The 17179-nt window shown below is 38.1% G+C and overlaps 1 protein-coding gene across 7 annotated transcripts in view; it reads right to left on the reverse strand.

Annotated features, from left to right (window-relative positions):
* Positions 1–17179, reverse strand: part of SETD2 (SET domain containing 2, histone lysine methyltransferase) — a 76896-nt gene that overhangs the window by 12627 nt on the left and 47090 nt on the right. For 2 of the 7 annotated variants that reach the window (XM_055413676.2, XM_055413674.2), the window contains exons 12-15: positions 15402–16064; positions 4905–4953; positions 3537–3720; positions 1063–1732 (exon numbers count right to left, since the gene is read on the reverse strand). In XM_055413676.2, the coding sequence (XP_055269651.2) occupies positions 1063–1732; positions 3537–3720; positions 4905–4953; positions 15402–16064 (1566 nt within the window). Of the gene's footprint in view, positions 1–1062; positions 1733–3536; positions 3721–4904; positions 4954–10731; positions 10787–12493; positions 12777–15401; positions 16065–17179 lie in introns of those variants that run through there. The other 5 variants (XM_055413677.2, XM_055413679.2, XM_055413678.2 and 2 more) reach the window with 5 other exon arrangements.

The raw sequence follows: 17179 nt of genomic DNA on the forward strand, positions 1-17179 counted from the left end.
AAATCACACACATACAAAACTAAGCATAAGAACATCCCATGCAGTGATATTTATAATTATGAAAAAGAACTTTCAATTTAAACAACTACTCCAGGAAAATGGATAAACAATAACCTTACAGGCAAATGTATTATACAGCCATCAAAACACATACACATAAAAATACAGAATAATTTGGAAAAATGGTTAAGAATCACGTTACACAGAAAAACATGATTAAAAAAAACTTCTAAATTCAAAATACTTAAAAGATATAAACATGTGGTATAAGAGATCATAAAAAATGAAGGCGGTTAATACAGTTTAGGTTTTCAGAATCAAAGCAGGACACTTTAAAAAGGGAAAAAAAAAAGCAGAATACTTTGTCATAGCCTTCTGAGCAAAATTTTGGTACAGCTTCACCACACACACAAAAAAACTAACAGAAGTAAAAATTACTTCTTTTACTTCAATACTAAGTAATGTATATAGGAAACATCTCAGGGAGTCTCTGCCATCAAAACAATTCACCTTTAAGGGGTGATGAGAAATGATGGGAGGGACATAGGAATGTGAAGAAGATGATGCTTTAAAACAGTCTTGTTTTTTAGAAAAGCTTAAAATGTATTGGTTTTACAAAAAATTTTTAAAAACTTGATTAAAAACCACAAAAATAGTCATCTTCCCTCCCTCCCTCACCCCCTCCTCAATCCCTCTGGGGAAAACCAGTGGAATACTGTCAGCAGTCCTATTTAGAGTGGAGTAAGGAACCAAGACCAGCTAACAACATGTGAGTGAGCTTGAAAGTGAACGTTCCATCCTCTGTCTAGCCTTCAGATCACTACGGCCCTGCTTAACAGCTTGACTGTAATTCTATCAAAGACTCTGAGCCAGAACCATCCAGCAAAAGTGCTTCCTGACCCACAGAAACTATGAGATAATTACTTATTGTCTTAAGCTGTTAAATAACTTGTGACAAAACAGATAATTAGTATATTCAAAATTAGCAACCTAAAAGTGCTCAAAGGCAGGACACCCACCTTCATCAGATTTACAGAAAAGAGGGTTTCCAAAATTAGTTACCTGCACAATTGGTGGAGCTGTTTGTGAATAGGGTGGCGTCACACCATAGACAGTTGGACAAGCCTGTCCTTGGTAATATATGGTTGCTTGAGACTGTGCAGGAGAGTACTGCTGCTGCACACTCACGGACTGTTGGTTTGAATCCCAAACGCTGTAATTCTGTCCTTGGACTGGGCCTGGGGCTGGCACTGGCAAGACAGTGACGCTGGAGTCTTGGTGCACCACACCATCAGTTTGGGCCACATACTGTGAACTGGAAACTTCCACAGGGGCTGCCACATGTGGCACCACTGGCACGGGGGGAGGGGCCGCAAGGGGCTCTGCAGAATGTCCCACCAAGGGCTGAGAGTGATCATAAGCAGCAGGAGAACACACAGGGTCCATGCTGGGCGTGGGGAGGAGCACCTTCCCAGCATTCGGATTGCTGGGATCCACGTAGGCCTGCATGGGGTAACCTGGTGGGTAGCCGGCAAAGGGGTGATGAGGGGCATTGTAGCCAAGAGAGTCATAGGGCAGTGGAGACGTCATTCCCAGGTTCTGCATCTGCTGCTGCTGTTTCTGAGCCTCCCGCTGAGCGACCTCTTGCTCAAACAACTTCCGACGCTCCTCTGTAGAAAGTTTATTGCGATCTTTAATTCGTACTTTCTTTTTAGATGTTGGTGTATCATATCTAGAAAGAAAACAATAAAGCACCACAAGAAGTTTTTCCCTAAATCAGAGACATAACCAAAGCACTAGTAAATGTTATGTCACTCAATGCTAAAAAGTTAATAACCACACCAACTCCAATTTGGCACTGGCTAAAAATCATACAAAAAACAGTCCATGATAAATATGAGTAGAAATCAATTACCAAGATAAAAAATGCTTTCATTCTATGATTTGCATTGAAGGTATTGCTGCTGCTGCTGCTGCTAAGTCGCTTCAGTCATGTCCGACTCTGTGCGACCTGATAGACGGCTCCGCCGTCCCTGGGATTCTCCAGGCAAGAACACTGGAGTGGGTATTACGAGCACAGTAACATGAACAAGGCATAAGAATTACAAAGGAAAACCAAAACGAATTCGTATGATATAGACTGCTGACAAGGACAAAAAAGGAGAGGGTGGGGCAAAAAAATGCAACACTCTTTAAGAGTCAGAATTTCACATGCTGAACAAACATACGATCAACATATGCAATGGTCAACTGGAGATCTGAACACTAAAACCAAATTGAACATGTAACAAAAAGTATGTTTCTCAGAAATAAATACACCAAAAGATGTGTATTTTTAAAGTTTTCCTAAAGAAAACTATAAACAATTAAAAACATTAATGAAAAACTTTACCTTTACTAAAAATATTAAATACCTAACTAGACAGAGAATATGCAAACACTCAAAGCAGATTCTAAGGAAGAATAAATGTGAGAAAAAGACAGGGACATCCCAGAAGATCAAGTAAGGATTTGTCCTACTTGCTATCAAGACTTAAATATAAGACAGTCATAGGAGCCTAGACACAGATCCTCCCATATGTGAAGACCTGTTAGGAGAGAAGTGGTACTTGCAGCTCAGTGGGAAAAAGAGGAGCTTTCAGAAGTAAATGATACTGGGGCAACTGGGTATTCACTTAGAAAAAAATGAGACCAGGTCCCTCCAGTAAAATATATACAGAAATCAATTCCCAATGGATTAAGGACTTAAATCTCATTTTAAAAAAAAGTACACACACAGAGAATCATCTTAAAAGTAGGGAAGAATTTCTTAAAATACTGTAAACATTAACTATAAAAGAAACATACAATACTATGATATATTCAATAACATCATAATTAATACATCCTGAATATTTAAATACACAGTAAGAATCAAAACATAAGTCAGAAACTAAGGAAATATACTTGTAGAATATTTAGACTATAGAAAAAGAACCCCTAGAGCTTAAAAAGACAAAATTTAATGAACAACACATAATAAAAAAATCCTGACAATTGCATTACATAACAACTGCATCTCAATTTTTTTAAAAAGTATATTTAATTTTAAAAGAACTTCTTGTGAACAAATGTTTTCTAGTTTCCAGGAGGTGATCATGTGGCCTGTTTTTCTACCAGCATGACAAAGACAGCCTCTGCCACAGGGATCGAACATTTTGAACAAGTATGGCACAAGAGTCACTAGAAAACAAAAGTTCTGACTTTGGAAGAAATACTGTTATCTTTGAAAGGTTATCTCCCATCAACCGATACACCCCTTTAAAGAACAACTCTTTGGCTACTCAAATAGCACTTAAATGTTATGAAGTTGAAGCCATTCGAGTAACAAAAATATATTAGTCTTTACAATATTATTACTGTCAAAAGAGACTATCTCAATATTTATGAATACTTTTATTACAAAAGCCCATGTTGCCCCAAATCAGAAGTGTGTTGCCTGGGCTCTCAAAAAATGACTTGCCCAAAACAGAGAATAACTCCCAGAGGCCACTTACCTGTCATCTGGCCTTTTGGTTCCCCGCTCATAGGCAGAAGAAGGTGGTGAGAGGGAGCCCCTTCGCTTCCTTTTCTCTTTAATTTGAGTTTGTTTGTCTGGGTCTCTCTCTCTTGACCTGTTGGGAGTCTTCGGGGCAACTGTCTGATCTCTGAAGCCTACAGCATCCCTTCCTCGTTCGGTCACTAAGGGAAAAGGGTTTTTAAAAATTTACTTGAAGACTGTTCTCCACATGATAGTGTATAACTGTATAATAAAATCTCTACCCAACAAATGGACTGATGGACTCTCCTTCACATACCCAGTCCTGAAGTTGGACGAAACACAAGGTCTTGTATGCTTGTGTGCTCTACTCCCTAAAAGACTTCCATGAATGCCCTTTTCTACCGTTTTCCACCAAAGCCTCAGTTCAAGCTTTCATCATTTCTAACAAGTTCTGTGGAACACATACATGTAAGATGTTCCCGATACCTTTAATAAGGCTTTTCAATTCAAAATGCAAAAGCCTTCCACTGCCCTTATAATGCTGCATATTTACAATTTGTAGAAGAATAGCCTGGCATGCTAAAGCATGACAGCTTTAATAGAAAAGTCTATTAAAAAAAAAATTAGCAGTAACTAAGGAAGTTATCAAAGAGCTACACCTCAAAAAAACAAATGCCAGCTTCCTATTCAAAGATGGAAGCTAACCTTCTTCACTCAGTCTCCTTACCTATAATGGTTCTCACCCAATTCCACTGCCACTGCTCCAAAAGCTGCCCTAAAGTACTACTCAGAAGTATTATTATTATCTAGTTTCACTTTGATCTGCCCAATGACTATTTCCTCCTTCAAATTTACGTTCCTTTCCCTTGTGTTCATTTCCTTAAAATGTGGCTATTTCTTCACTATATATATGTAAAATAAGAAAAGGAATCATACCAGTAGTATATATTTTGACTCTGTACCTTTTGAATATGTGAAGCAGAGATATCATCTTATATATAGAAGGTGATTTCCTCATATTTTAAAATGAGGAAAAAGCTAGACTACATATTTCCCAAATTATTTCACAATTCTTCTGAATGTTAAAAGTTCTAAGCTTTTTAATTGCTTGATACTGAGGGGTAACACAGGAAATCAATGGGCTTCCCTTGTGGCTCTGATGGTAAAGAATCTGCCTTCAATGCAGGAGACCCGGGTTCAGTCCCTGGGTCAGGAACATCCCTGGAAAAGGGAATGGCAAACCACTTCAGTATTCTTGCCTGGAAAATTCCATGCACAGAGGAGCCTGGCAGGCTACAGTCCATGGGGTTGCAAAGTCAGACATGACTGAGCGACTAACACTTTCACTTCACTTTTTTCATGCACAAATTATCTGAATACCTACTTGTGCTCTCCTTTTCAGTTTGACTTTTCTTCGGAATTCGATATACCTCCTGCAAAAACACAAACCAAAAGAAGAGTTATTAGTGATGAGTGGAAGTGATAATTGCTTTGATTCCACATTGGCAAAAAAGAAATGGGAAGGAATAGTCTGGTATTTAATTATTCTTCAAAAATTTACTTATATTCTTATATTAAATAAGAATAGATCTTGGTCCCTTAAAAAATATATAACACAAATACATATTTATTTTTAAACATCTACCAGGCTTGCACGACCTCATTAGCCAAGGAGCAGAGTAAGTAACTAGGGCATTATTTCTGGCAGGAATACACCTCCTGAAAAATCTTAATTTCCATAAGCTATCTGCATATAAAATGAAGTCATCTATAGTTTCTTCACTGAGTATTCATATGAACAATTCGAACATCTCATTTCCCATCACTACTTACAGAAAGAAAAGGTTAGTAATAACAGCTTCATATCTCAGAAAAATAACACATGTAAAGATAATTCTTCACAGTATAATGCTTTTCAGTATATTTTCCTACAAATACAGAATCAATTTGGCTAATCGCTAAATGTAATTTACTCTTACACTGCTGCTGTTATTTTTAAAGAGATAAGTTTTAGATCACTGTGGCTCTTCAAACACCATCTAATACTCTATCAAGATTGTTCTTGAGAAATAGAAAATAAGTCTTGAGGTAACTTTTCTTGCTGTATGAACCTAAAGCCTGGAAACGAATCTGTTTCCTGAAAAATCTCTCACTGTTTTAAGTCCATCAAGCAGCTCTTGGACACGTTCTTCCTTATCCCATCAACTGGTTGAGTGGGCAACAGCACACCTACACACTCTCAATAGTACATCACACAAAACCCTTGCTTTAGAGTTTTTTTTTTTAATACTGACCACATACAATATGACCTGGTAATCCCATTTTTTAAGGAACTGTACTCCAAGGAAAATCTTTCTACATGATTTTTGGTTCTAGCAACATCTGTGGAAAATGAAAATAACCCATATATCACACAACTGAAGAAGGGTCAAGATGTAATATTCAGCTGCCATTAAAAATGCCAAACGTGGACTATACACATACATGGCAATCTATATGAGTATAGATTTTTAAAAGAACCCTTCAATAATATTCCATGCGTGCTGACAAATTATCTAATATAAAGATAGTGACATTATTAAATGTGCACTTATCCTGTGTGCCAGAGTCATGCCAAGCATTTCAAATGCATAATCTTATTTGAGTTTCAAAACAGCTCTCATAGGTTGTTATCTGCATTTTACAAATGAGAAAACTTACTTAAAAAGTTTAGCAACTGATGCTATCAGAGCACTTTTGCTCTGACTCCAGAGCACATCTGTCCAGATGAAGAAGTAGCATTACTCTGGAAAGGAGTGCCGTTTTGTGGACTTATGCACAAATGTAGTAAAAATCCACCATCCATCTAGTCTTTCCTATGTAGGATTTCCACTAGAGCTGTGATTCTCAACTCTGGCAGCATTATTAGATCACTCCAGGACACTTATAGATGGATATACTATCCCAAACAAACTGAACCTAAAATTCTGGGAATGAGTCCCAGGCATCTGTAATTTTCAGAAGCTCCCCAGATGATTCTCAAGTCCAGAGAAGGTTAACAACAAATGAACTACTGACTTCTCTTAATAGGCCTCACTCATTTCTTCCTCATAAGGGAGAATCTGACAAAAGAACTATGTTTACATCCTCAGTTCAGCTCCATCTGGGCTTTCTCCTCTTGGACTGCATCTGCCTACAGAGAGGACTCCATACGTTGTATAGAGAAGACTACACGTTCCAACCTATCCCCTCTTCCTTGACTAAGTTACCTACTGCCAATAGGTCAATGAGTGGGTCTAAACTGGGATATTTTCTTCCAACAGTCTCAAATAGTATGCATGGGAAGTTTGTTGGCAAAGCACTCCAGCACGTTTTTTTTTTTTTTAAACACATTTCAAATGAACTCACAGAATAGACTGTAGAAAAAGGATTAGAACAAAATTACAAAACAATACTTTGTAAGATTACTTTTTCTGGAAAGTATAAAAATTTAGCACTGATTATAGACTGTTCTTTAGCCAAACAAGACTTTGAGAACAAAATACTTTACAATGAGAGTATAATTAAATTTTACCTTTTATTATATAGATATCAAATTATATATTCTGTAATAACAGATTTTTTTTTACAACTAAGACTATTTTTCCCTGTTAGCAAGTACAGACAGAATTGTGTAGTATGCATCAAACAAATCTTTCTTCCTAAATGATGGCAAGATTAAACAAAAAAGGGAAAGACTGAGCAAGGTGCCATTTTTATTGATGGAAGGGCACACAAAAATAAAATGTGAAAGCAAAGTTATGAGATTGGAGGCTAGAAGTGCCAACTTCAGGTAAAAGCAATTCTGGGAGAGAAGGAACTACTCTGAGAAATAATCAAGGTGATTTTTTTCAGGATTAAAGAAATATAAAATACTTCTGATTAAAAAGGCAAAGAACATCAAATGAAGTTGGACAAGATTGAAGGCAGAAGGGAACGACAGAAGTTGAGACAGTTGGATAGCATGATCAACTCAATGGACATGAGTTTGAGTAAACTCTAGGAGATAGTGAAGGACAGGGAAGTTCGGCATGCTGCAGTCCGTGGGGTCCCAAAGAGCCGGACACGACTGAGCGACTGAACAACAAATCAAATAGGCAACAAAAATATTATGACTTAGCAAGTCTGCATCTGGGTTTATCACTGCCTTCTCCACCCGAATCTCATTCTGGCTCATATTAAGATAAGTAGAAAACTGCATCCATACAATGGAGTATTATTCAGCCATAAAATGGAATTAACTACTGAGACTCATTGGAGAAGAGTCTGATGCTGGGAGGGACTGGGGGTGGGAAGAGACGGGGACGACAGAGAATGAGATGGCTGGAAGGCATCACCAACTCGATGGACATGAGTCTGAGTGAACTCCAGGAGTTGGTGATGGACAGGGAGGCCTGGCGTGCTGTGATTCATGGGGTCGCAAAGAGTCGGACACGACTGAGCGACTGAACTGAACTGAACATGCTAAAGTGGATGAAGTCTGAAAACACTATGCTGGGTAAGAGCACTCAGACACAAAAAGCCACATATTTCATAATGCTATCTATCCTCTTCATCCAGACATTCTGTATTGCAAATTCACCAGTTCACTAACATTTATTTGTAATTCCGAAATCATTATGTTGAGAGAAAACTTCAACAACTCTTCCCCCCAAAAGATGAGTCAACTGGTGATGTTTCTGTTATACTTTTTCCAAATAATTATCTGATAACATGATGCAACACACTTACCCAAGAGGACACGAGAATCTTTTCGTTACTTTCTCTGAAAATGCTTCTCATATACTAGTATCCTTGTGTACTTCTTTTCCAACTTCTTCAATATTACTTTTACTGACTTCACCCCAAAGTCTGACCTGCAACCTGGTTCTTTAAGTATCCCTTCAACCCCAGCTAAGAATGGCTTTTCACATTTTTAAAGGGAGGGAGAAAAGGGGAGAGAAAAAGAAAAGGGAAAGGGAAGAAAAATCCCTTCAAATTCAATCATGGATCATAGGTTGATCTCTGCAGCATTAAGGGAAAAAAGATTCTTGAACAAAACACTAAAACAGTCATTTCTATGATTTGAGAATGGCTTCCCTGGTGGCTCAGATGGTAAAGAATCTGCCTGCAATGCAGGAGACTCGGGTTCAATCCCTGAGTCAGGAAGATCCTCTGAGAAAGGAATGGCTACCCACTCCAGTATTCCTGCCTGAAGAATTCTGTGGACAGAGGAGCCTGGTTGGCTACAGTCCATGGTGTTGCAAGGAGTTGGACACAACTGAATGACTAACACTTTCAGTTTGGTAATTATCAGCTACTAAAACAGAAACAGATTGAAGGAAATCTGAAAAGTATTCAGTAAAGGTACACAACATGGGTTGTCTAGGAAGGCTATAGCAATCACTATTTTTGGATCAGAAAAAGGAGTGGAAAGAATATAGGATTTAAATCAGAAGACCTGAATTTTTAACTATGTCGCTTAAAGTTAAATTACAACCTCATAGGCATGTTTCTTTCCATTTTCCAGTTATTCAAATAAAATATACACACTATGGATTCAAGAAGCAGTGTGGTACCATGGAAAAAGAAGGACCTTCACCATTCAAGTATTCATGAAGTGCCAAACTACATATTACACTCTCTCAGTGCTTTGGGGAGACTTGAGCGACCATGACAGACCCAGTCTCTGCCTCTGCACAATGTACAATTATGAAATGTTATCTGCTGTGACTGGAAAGAGCAGAATACTCTATGAGAGCATAAAGAAAAGGCAGAATACTCTATCTTCGAGGAAAAGGAATGACTTTCAGGGGAAAGGATGAAACTGAAGTGAGAAGAGCCATCTAAATAAGTCTTCTCAGAAGTGAGTCAGAGAATGAGTGTGTGTGTGCGCGTGACATTAGTAGCACTGTCCCACTGGCAGACCAGAAACACCTGAGGTGCGAATGTGTAAACAAAGAAGGACCAGATGATGCCACGGTATGCAAGCTCTGTTAAGAAAAACGGACTCAACTCTAACAAGGTAGTGAGGAACCATTTCAAAGTTTTCAGGACAACTTTGACATGAACGCAGGTGTATCTCCAAAATGATCACTCTGCAGACTGAATGCAGCAGACTGGAGGGGCACAGAGTACCATTCACTGTTCTTAAGTGGAACATTATTACAACTATTACTACAAAGACACCATGCGAAAAGAACTCTTATCAAAGAATTAAAGCACAGTCTCTGCCCGTGAAGATCGCATGGTCCTTGAGGACAAACAGGCATCTAAGCAAGCAATTCTAGAAACCTGGTAAATCTGCTACCAGTGTATAGAAATACAGAAAAAGGAAGGCTGGATTAGAAAATCACCATTTGTTAAAAATCGTAGTTGCACGAGGTTCAGGCCAAATCAGTGGGTGGAGAAATTTCACAAAAAACAAAGTATTTGTAATTTCTATAGGTGCTCCTATATGACGCTTTTTTTATACAGGGGAAAATAGTGACTTTACGTTGGAGACACCACCTTAACCGAGTGATGTCAAGTTGACAAGGCCAGTCATGAGACACATGAACCAAGCACAACTCCAGACAAAACCAAATTGAGGGGTATTCTAGAAAAACTTATGAATATTCAAAAATGTGAAATTTATAAAAGACAAACATTGAGGAACTATTTCAGATTAAAGGATACTAAAGAGATAAAACTCAACGTAACACTTGATCTCAGGTTACATCCTGAATCACAAATTTTCTTTTCTTTTTTTTCTATAGAGAACAGTATGTGCACAGCTGGCAAAATCTGAAAGAGGCCTTTGAGAAAGATTAATAGTATTGCGTGACTGCAATTTGCTAATTTTGGTAAGCACACTGAAGTTATACAGAAGAATATCCTTGTATTTGGAAAATAAACACTTAAAAATATCCAGGCACAGTGGGCATCAGATCTGTGAACTTACTCTTTAAAAGTTAAAAAAAAAAAAAAAAGAGAAAATAAGGAGGTAAATTTAGTAAAATGCTAACATTGGGGAATCTGAATGAAAGGTTTAGAGGAATGTTTTACTGTTTTTAGCTACATTTGTCACTGGAATGTGTATTACATGAAGAATACATAAAGAATAGTATTCCTTCAGTTTTCCTATAAATCTGAAATTACATCAGAATTAAAAGAACATTAAGAAGGAAAATTTATATAGTCTCATTATGGTTATATATAAAACTGGATTATACCAACTTATCTGTACTCGAAAAACTTCTTAAGTTTCCGACTAACTTGATCATGGTCCTGGGGAAAAAACAACATTCATTACAGGTTTCTTCTAGCCCAGAGATTCTATAACGTATATAATCTTCTTAAGGTAAGTCCTACATCCAAATCACTCAAAGTAACTTATCCTAAACAGAGGCAAGGCTTTTTTTAAAAAAGTAACTTCACGGGCTATGGAAACATGATCATTATGTCTTTAGGGAAATAGAATTAAGAGCTCACATAAAAGAATAAACTGTCAAAATGACTTCATTCAAAATTGGAATGTTTAGAGCAGCCAGATTCTGTATCATTTAGATTAGGTGTTGGCAAACTTTTTCTGTGAAGAACAACACAGTAAATATTTTAGGCTTTGTTGGCCATCCAGTCTGGTGCAACTAACTACTTAACTCTACCAGTGCAGTGCAAAAGCAGCCACAGACAGTATGTAAATAAATGAATTTGGCTTTGCTCTCCATAAAACTTATTTACAAAAAAAGCAGTGTGGCAGATTGGGCCAACCCATAATTTAGATAAATTATCTGATAATAAAAAACCCAGACTACTAATAAGTTTTAAACCATGCTTGTCTTTTATCAAGTCAGATATTTATTACAAAAATTCAACACAGTGGTATCCAAAATAGTGCTTTTTGGGGGCAATTCTGAATTTTAATGAAAAGGATAACTAATATTGATCCTTATGGATACAGAATAATCTTTACTAAGGATTTTGAAATTTATAGAAATTCAGGGCATATCATTTCATTTTGAAATCTTGCAGAGTAGATTTCACGTATAATATTACAAACAGTGACAAAACCTTTTTTTTGGGCTGCAAGGCCAGTGGAATCTTAGTTCCTCGACTGGGGACCAAACCAGGACCCTCAGTAGTCAAAGTACGGAGTTCTAATCACTGGACTGCCAGGGAATTCCCCCAAGCTCAAAACTTTTCAGTTGGGTAACTATATTATTTAAAACTTCTCTAGAGAGTTCAATGCTTAACTTTCTAGGAAAACAATGTTTAATTAAAGATGTTTTGAGGGACTCCCCTGGCAGTCCAGGGGTTAAGACTTCGCCTTCCAATGCAGAGAGTGTGGGCTTGATCCCTGGGTGGGGAGCTAAGATCCCACATGCCTCTTGGCCAGAAAACCAAAACTTAAAAGATAAACAAATAAAGATAATGTCTTGAGATAAAGAAGGTAATAAGAATGGTCCTCAAGCAAAGTCCACCTTATCAAATATACAAAATCATCTAATCATCTAATCCAGAGGTAACTAACTACTCAAACTTCACCATAAAGAGACACACATCCTGTGACCTAAGTGTTCATAAAAGAGGCTCTGGAAGAATCACTAGCCATCACAGTCTCTCGGCTGTTTAACTGCAACTGCCAAATGCACAGGAACCTTACCTCTTCTTCTCATGATCCAAATGAATGAAGATTTTCCAGTCAAATTATAATTAATCATCACTTATAACCAGCCGTTTTGCCCTGTGAAGTGTAGGGTGTATTTTCAGCAGGAGGGGTGATGTACAATTCCTTTTACAAAAGATATATATGCACATGCCCCTGCTGAAAATGTCGCCCAGTTGATCTGCATGTGAAAATGAATACATGCTCATGTGTAGCAATGTGCTAAGTGATGGTTTTTGTTGAGGTCTACTTTAGGAGTCAAAAATGTGTAAGCCTTGTGGAACCAAGGCAGTGGTCCTGTGTATAGAGGTATAGAAAAAGTAGCTCACTTAATCCTTTCTCGCCAGGAGTCGGGATTTTCTCAGAACGACATCCATTGTCGGCAATGGACGCACCAAAATAACGCCGGCGCCAGTGAGTTAACCACCTCTGTCCTCTTTTCACCTATTTTATTTTTCATGCATCATCCAACTTCCCAACCATCTTCCTGTTTCTTCACAGAATGCACGCTAGGTTCTTGTGTTTCTTCAGCACGAAGTTGGAAATGGAGTTGAGAAAAGGAGACACATGGTCAGCTGGTGATGTTAACAAGCTCCGTGCTGCCCTGAGAAGCTGGATGGAAAGGTTCAGGTTACAAGGGGGGTCATCATCAGGCCTGCGAGGACAAAGAGTCATTCCCGAAGCTCCACTCCCTTCCCTCCCACCCTCTTTCATTCCCTGGGGGTCCCTACTGTCTGCCTTCACAGCTAAAGCAAGGGCTAAGAAACCTGAGGCAACCTCTTTGAGTTCTTCACTCCATCCAGGACGCAGACAGGCCAAGTGGAACACACGTCCAGCAATGTTACAGTGGCCCAGGAAGGTCAAGGAAGCCTGGAGTGGCTAACATAACCAGTCTTAGAGGAAGGCTTTTTAGTGTAATCTTGGAATTAACACCAGCAACTAACACGTGCTTGGCAACAGGTGTTTAAAAAAGGTTGGTTGAATAACATTTTCTTTTCTGCCAATGTTTACTTGAACACATAGGTGGAAGTCAGACAGAAGTAGTTAACTCTCTCAATGCCGGGAATAGGATGGATATATACAAATCACATCAAGGCAAGGTGTTTCTCTAAAACATGTTGAAATTATGGGTCCCGAGCTAAAGTATATATATTTTAAGGACAACTATAATCAGTTTTGAAATTAGAACCATGGTAAACGTTAATCAGAATGAGAGATGAATTAAGGACTCCAGTACCAATGCATAACACAACATCACAGTTCAGTCAAGCAAGAACATTTCTCAGTATTGCAATTCTAGATGGGTAATGATTCCAGAGCAAATTACAAAGTTTGAAGAAGGAAGATTTAATGACTTCCTTGATGCTAAGAACTGGGATAAATCCAAAGTATGAAGGTGAAGAAGGATATGCTTTAGATATAAGTAAAATTTTGAATCTCAAGTCAAGAGGATCAATCCAGATAGTACTGTGTAACCATACTGATCTTTCAGATGGGAGGACAACAAGCAGGGGAAGAAATAATTTGGTAGGACTCAAAAAAATTTATGTCTGGAGTATGAGTTTAAAGTACCAGTCATATCTCAGTTAAAGATACCCCAGAGAATAATTTGTATCATTATGATTATAATAAAAAAACTACCATATAAAGAAACAAAACACCTATTCTAGATTTTAAGAAGAGACAGGTTTTTAAGAAATTAAGATGATTATGTCTTTTTTTTTTTTAATTATGTCAATCAGAGCCTCCTCAGGCAAAAGTGAACTACTAGGTCTACAACTCCACTCTCACAAAGCTATGTCTGTCAGGGCTTTTCTATCTTCACCTGTGTGCCTGTCTCCATTTCCACCTCCCTTACTGAGTCAGTCTTAATACAGGCTCTAATAGTAGTCTCCAAACACAGGAGGGACTTCTTCCAGGGACTCCTTTGCCCTCAACAAAGCAGGCCTTTTAAACAAAGGTTCACACATACGACTGTCCCAGGAATTCTTTCAATTAACTGCAATTCCAGTCCCTGTGTTCACATGCAGTATCATAAACAGATTACCTTTGAAATCTTTCCTTTTGTATTTATAAAAGGTCAGATTTCATAAGGCTTAAGAAGGCTGAGTTTATGCTGAACTCTAAGTGATCAAAGAGAGTAGCATGAGTAAGAGCTCAAATAGGTAAATGAGAGCTGAAACTACACCATACTTACAGAAGGGTCTCAACACTGTAAATTACAAATGCAAAAATAAGCACAGTGCACAACCAACCAACTACTCCTTCTGCTCAGTGTTAAGGACAGTTCCCTACAGGCCCAATGGTAGGATGTAACGAGTGAGTTTTGTAGTCATAAAATTGGGAACTGAGAGGATCAGGTGTCCATTTGGCTACAAATCTGTATTCCTGGTTTATCTGGTTGTTCACCTCTGGCAGAAGAAAGGAGGAACAGAAAAAGTGGCAAGGTAGTAACCTATTCCCAGAGTCCACGAGACCTGGGTCCCAGATCCAAATCACTCACAATCAGAATTTGCCACATCTCTCCTAGGCTCATCCTGTTATTCACGTCTGTGTTTTATCCGAGACCCAGACTGGGTTCTCTGCAAAGAAAACCCTGCACATCACGCTACACACTTGAACAAACGATTATACACGTGTTAGATGGAACGGTTCCAGAACTCTGTTTTTTCCTTTTGGCCAAAGAAACAGGCTTTTAAAACTAGGCCTAGTTCAGAAACAATAATAAAACTGATATGAATTAGCTCCATATAAAGTTGTTTTACTGGAACAGATAATTTATGTTCAGTCATTTTTGATGAGAACTTGCTAGAGTACCCTGGCTTTCCAATTAATTTTAACTAATTTCTAGTTAATCCAAGAAATTAATTTTCAACTATTTTCAACATTCATTTTTTTTTTCACATAGATTCTTCAAGTGTAGACTCACATTTGTTACTCAAAGGATTTTTGTTTTTAATGTGAAGACCACTTGAATGAGTTTACTACTGTGATATACTTTTGCAAGCAAGGAAAAAGGGGATATCTGTGTATTGGTATATCTGTGTATTTGACTGATATCTCTGGTCAAAGTTTAAAAGACATTATTTATAGAAACGCTTATAATTGGCTGACAGAGAGATAGCATTCCATTTTTCAAAAGTACATACAGTTAGAGAAGTAGGTAATTCAAGTGAAAGTTTATGGAACTCTAAACCTGGGTACTTCAGATTAAAACGAACAGGAATGTTCTCTTACCTTTAGGTCTTTCCAGCTGTCCAGGAGCTTGGTGGCCAAACCACTTATATCTACTGTTTTGTCCGGCGGCTCCTGACTCCTCTCACTCTCCACATCGGATACGCCCTCCTCTTCGTCTTGGGATGGCGTTTCCTCAGCGATAGGTTCGTCAAGCTTTGTGCCACTGCTCTCTTTAGGCTCTATGTCAGGGTCAGCGTCCGGTTCAGCCGTGGGGAGCTTGCTGGCCTCCACTGCAATGTCACTGTCCACTTTAGGCTGGGGCAGCTGCTGTGTGAGCAGCTGCTGTGGCTGCAGCTCCTCCTCCTCGTCTATGGGGCCGCTCTCTAACTGGTCAAGGTCCTCCTTGCCATCCTTGCCTTCGAGCTCGCTGGTAGCATCAGAGATCGCACTGTCCATGCTATTTTCACTTATAATTTTAAGTCTGCGAAACATGAGCTTCTTGGGTGTGTCTGTGTCAGCTTCTGTGCTCAGCTTCGTGGAAGGATCAGGTGTGTTGAGTGGTGTGTGAGCACGTGATGTATTTTCACTAGAATACCCATCTCCTTCACTCAGCTGAGGGATAGCAGTCTTGGTTTGAGACCAACGTTGAATAATAGGAAGTACTTTGCTTTCCTCCAACATATTTTTAGTAGGAATAGGTAAATGTTCCAGAGTCTTTATAATCTAATTAAACACAATAAAAAAAAATCACTTTGTACAGTTGACTTTTCATGAGGCTCAGATCAACTCTGTAGAAACAGTGGTTTTTACTGTCTTATTAAATCAAGATCTAAGTCTTATAATCACAGACCGATTTAAATGTCATAATATTACTTTCTTCTAGTATGGAAAGAAAGGTTTTATTTTTTAATATTTTTGGGCTGCAGCATAAGGCATATAAGAACTTAGTTCTCCAACCAGGGATCAAACCTGTGCCCCCTGCAGTGGAAGCTCAAAGTCTTAACCACTGAACTGCCAGCGAAGTCCTGAAGAAGTGTTTTAATAAGACTGACCAGCAAAAATATAATGTGGAGCAGGTGACTGTTCACATATTATTAGGACTAATTTGATTAATATTCTCCACCAGTAGTTCTCAAACCCAAATAGATTTTTTTAAAAAATATCAACACTACTAGACCTCATCTTAGGTATGATTTTCTAAAAAATTTCCCAAGTAACTGTGATAAATGCTTGGAGACTATGCAACAAAAAAATATACATTTAAATGTCTTATATACACACAAAAACACAGATATTACTTAACTTCCTTAGTCTTTGACAAACCGCTGTATAGCAAAGAAATTCTCTCTTCATTCCAAGATCATCATCCAACCCCACTCTCTGAAATTCAAGAATTCTTTCGAAAGTATTTCCCCGCTGTAGTTTTATAGAAACCCCAAGGCTTCCCCAAATCCTATTTATTGCTGAATCTCTTGCGAGAAGGATAGAGGCAAGGCAATCACTCAAGTCACCACTCTCATATCTCTGTTTTTAAAAGTATATTATTAAATGACTTTGGGATTATATTAGAACTTATGATTAAAAAGAACTACATTTAAGCCAAGTTAGAAAATATTGTGTGGAAAGGTATAAATATAACAAGTCTACTAATGATGCTATCAATGAACATTTATTTAGATCTTTAAAAACACTTAATTACTCCTCAAAATGTTCTTCCTCTTGTAATCAAAATTCAGCTCTTTACTAACTTTTTAGAACCTCAGAATTCAACTTCCATATAGCTTCCTAACTTTTAAAAACTATGGTTTTAGCAACCCACTGGCTCTTTCATGTAACAG

Source organism: Moschus berezovskii, chromosome 24 (assembly GCF_049115385.1).
Source record: "Moschus berezovskii isolate FMDL1 chromosome 24, NW_MosBer_1.0, whole genome shotgun sequence".
Classification (NCBI taxonomy): Eukaryota; Metazoa; Chordata; class Mammalia; order Artiodactyla; family Moschidae; genus Moschus; species Moschus berezovskii.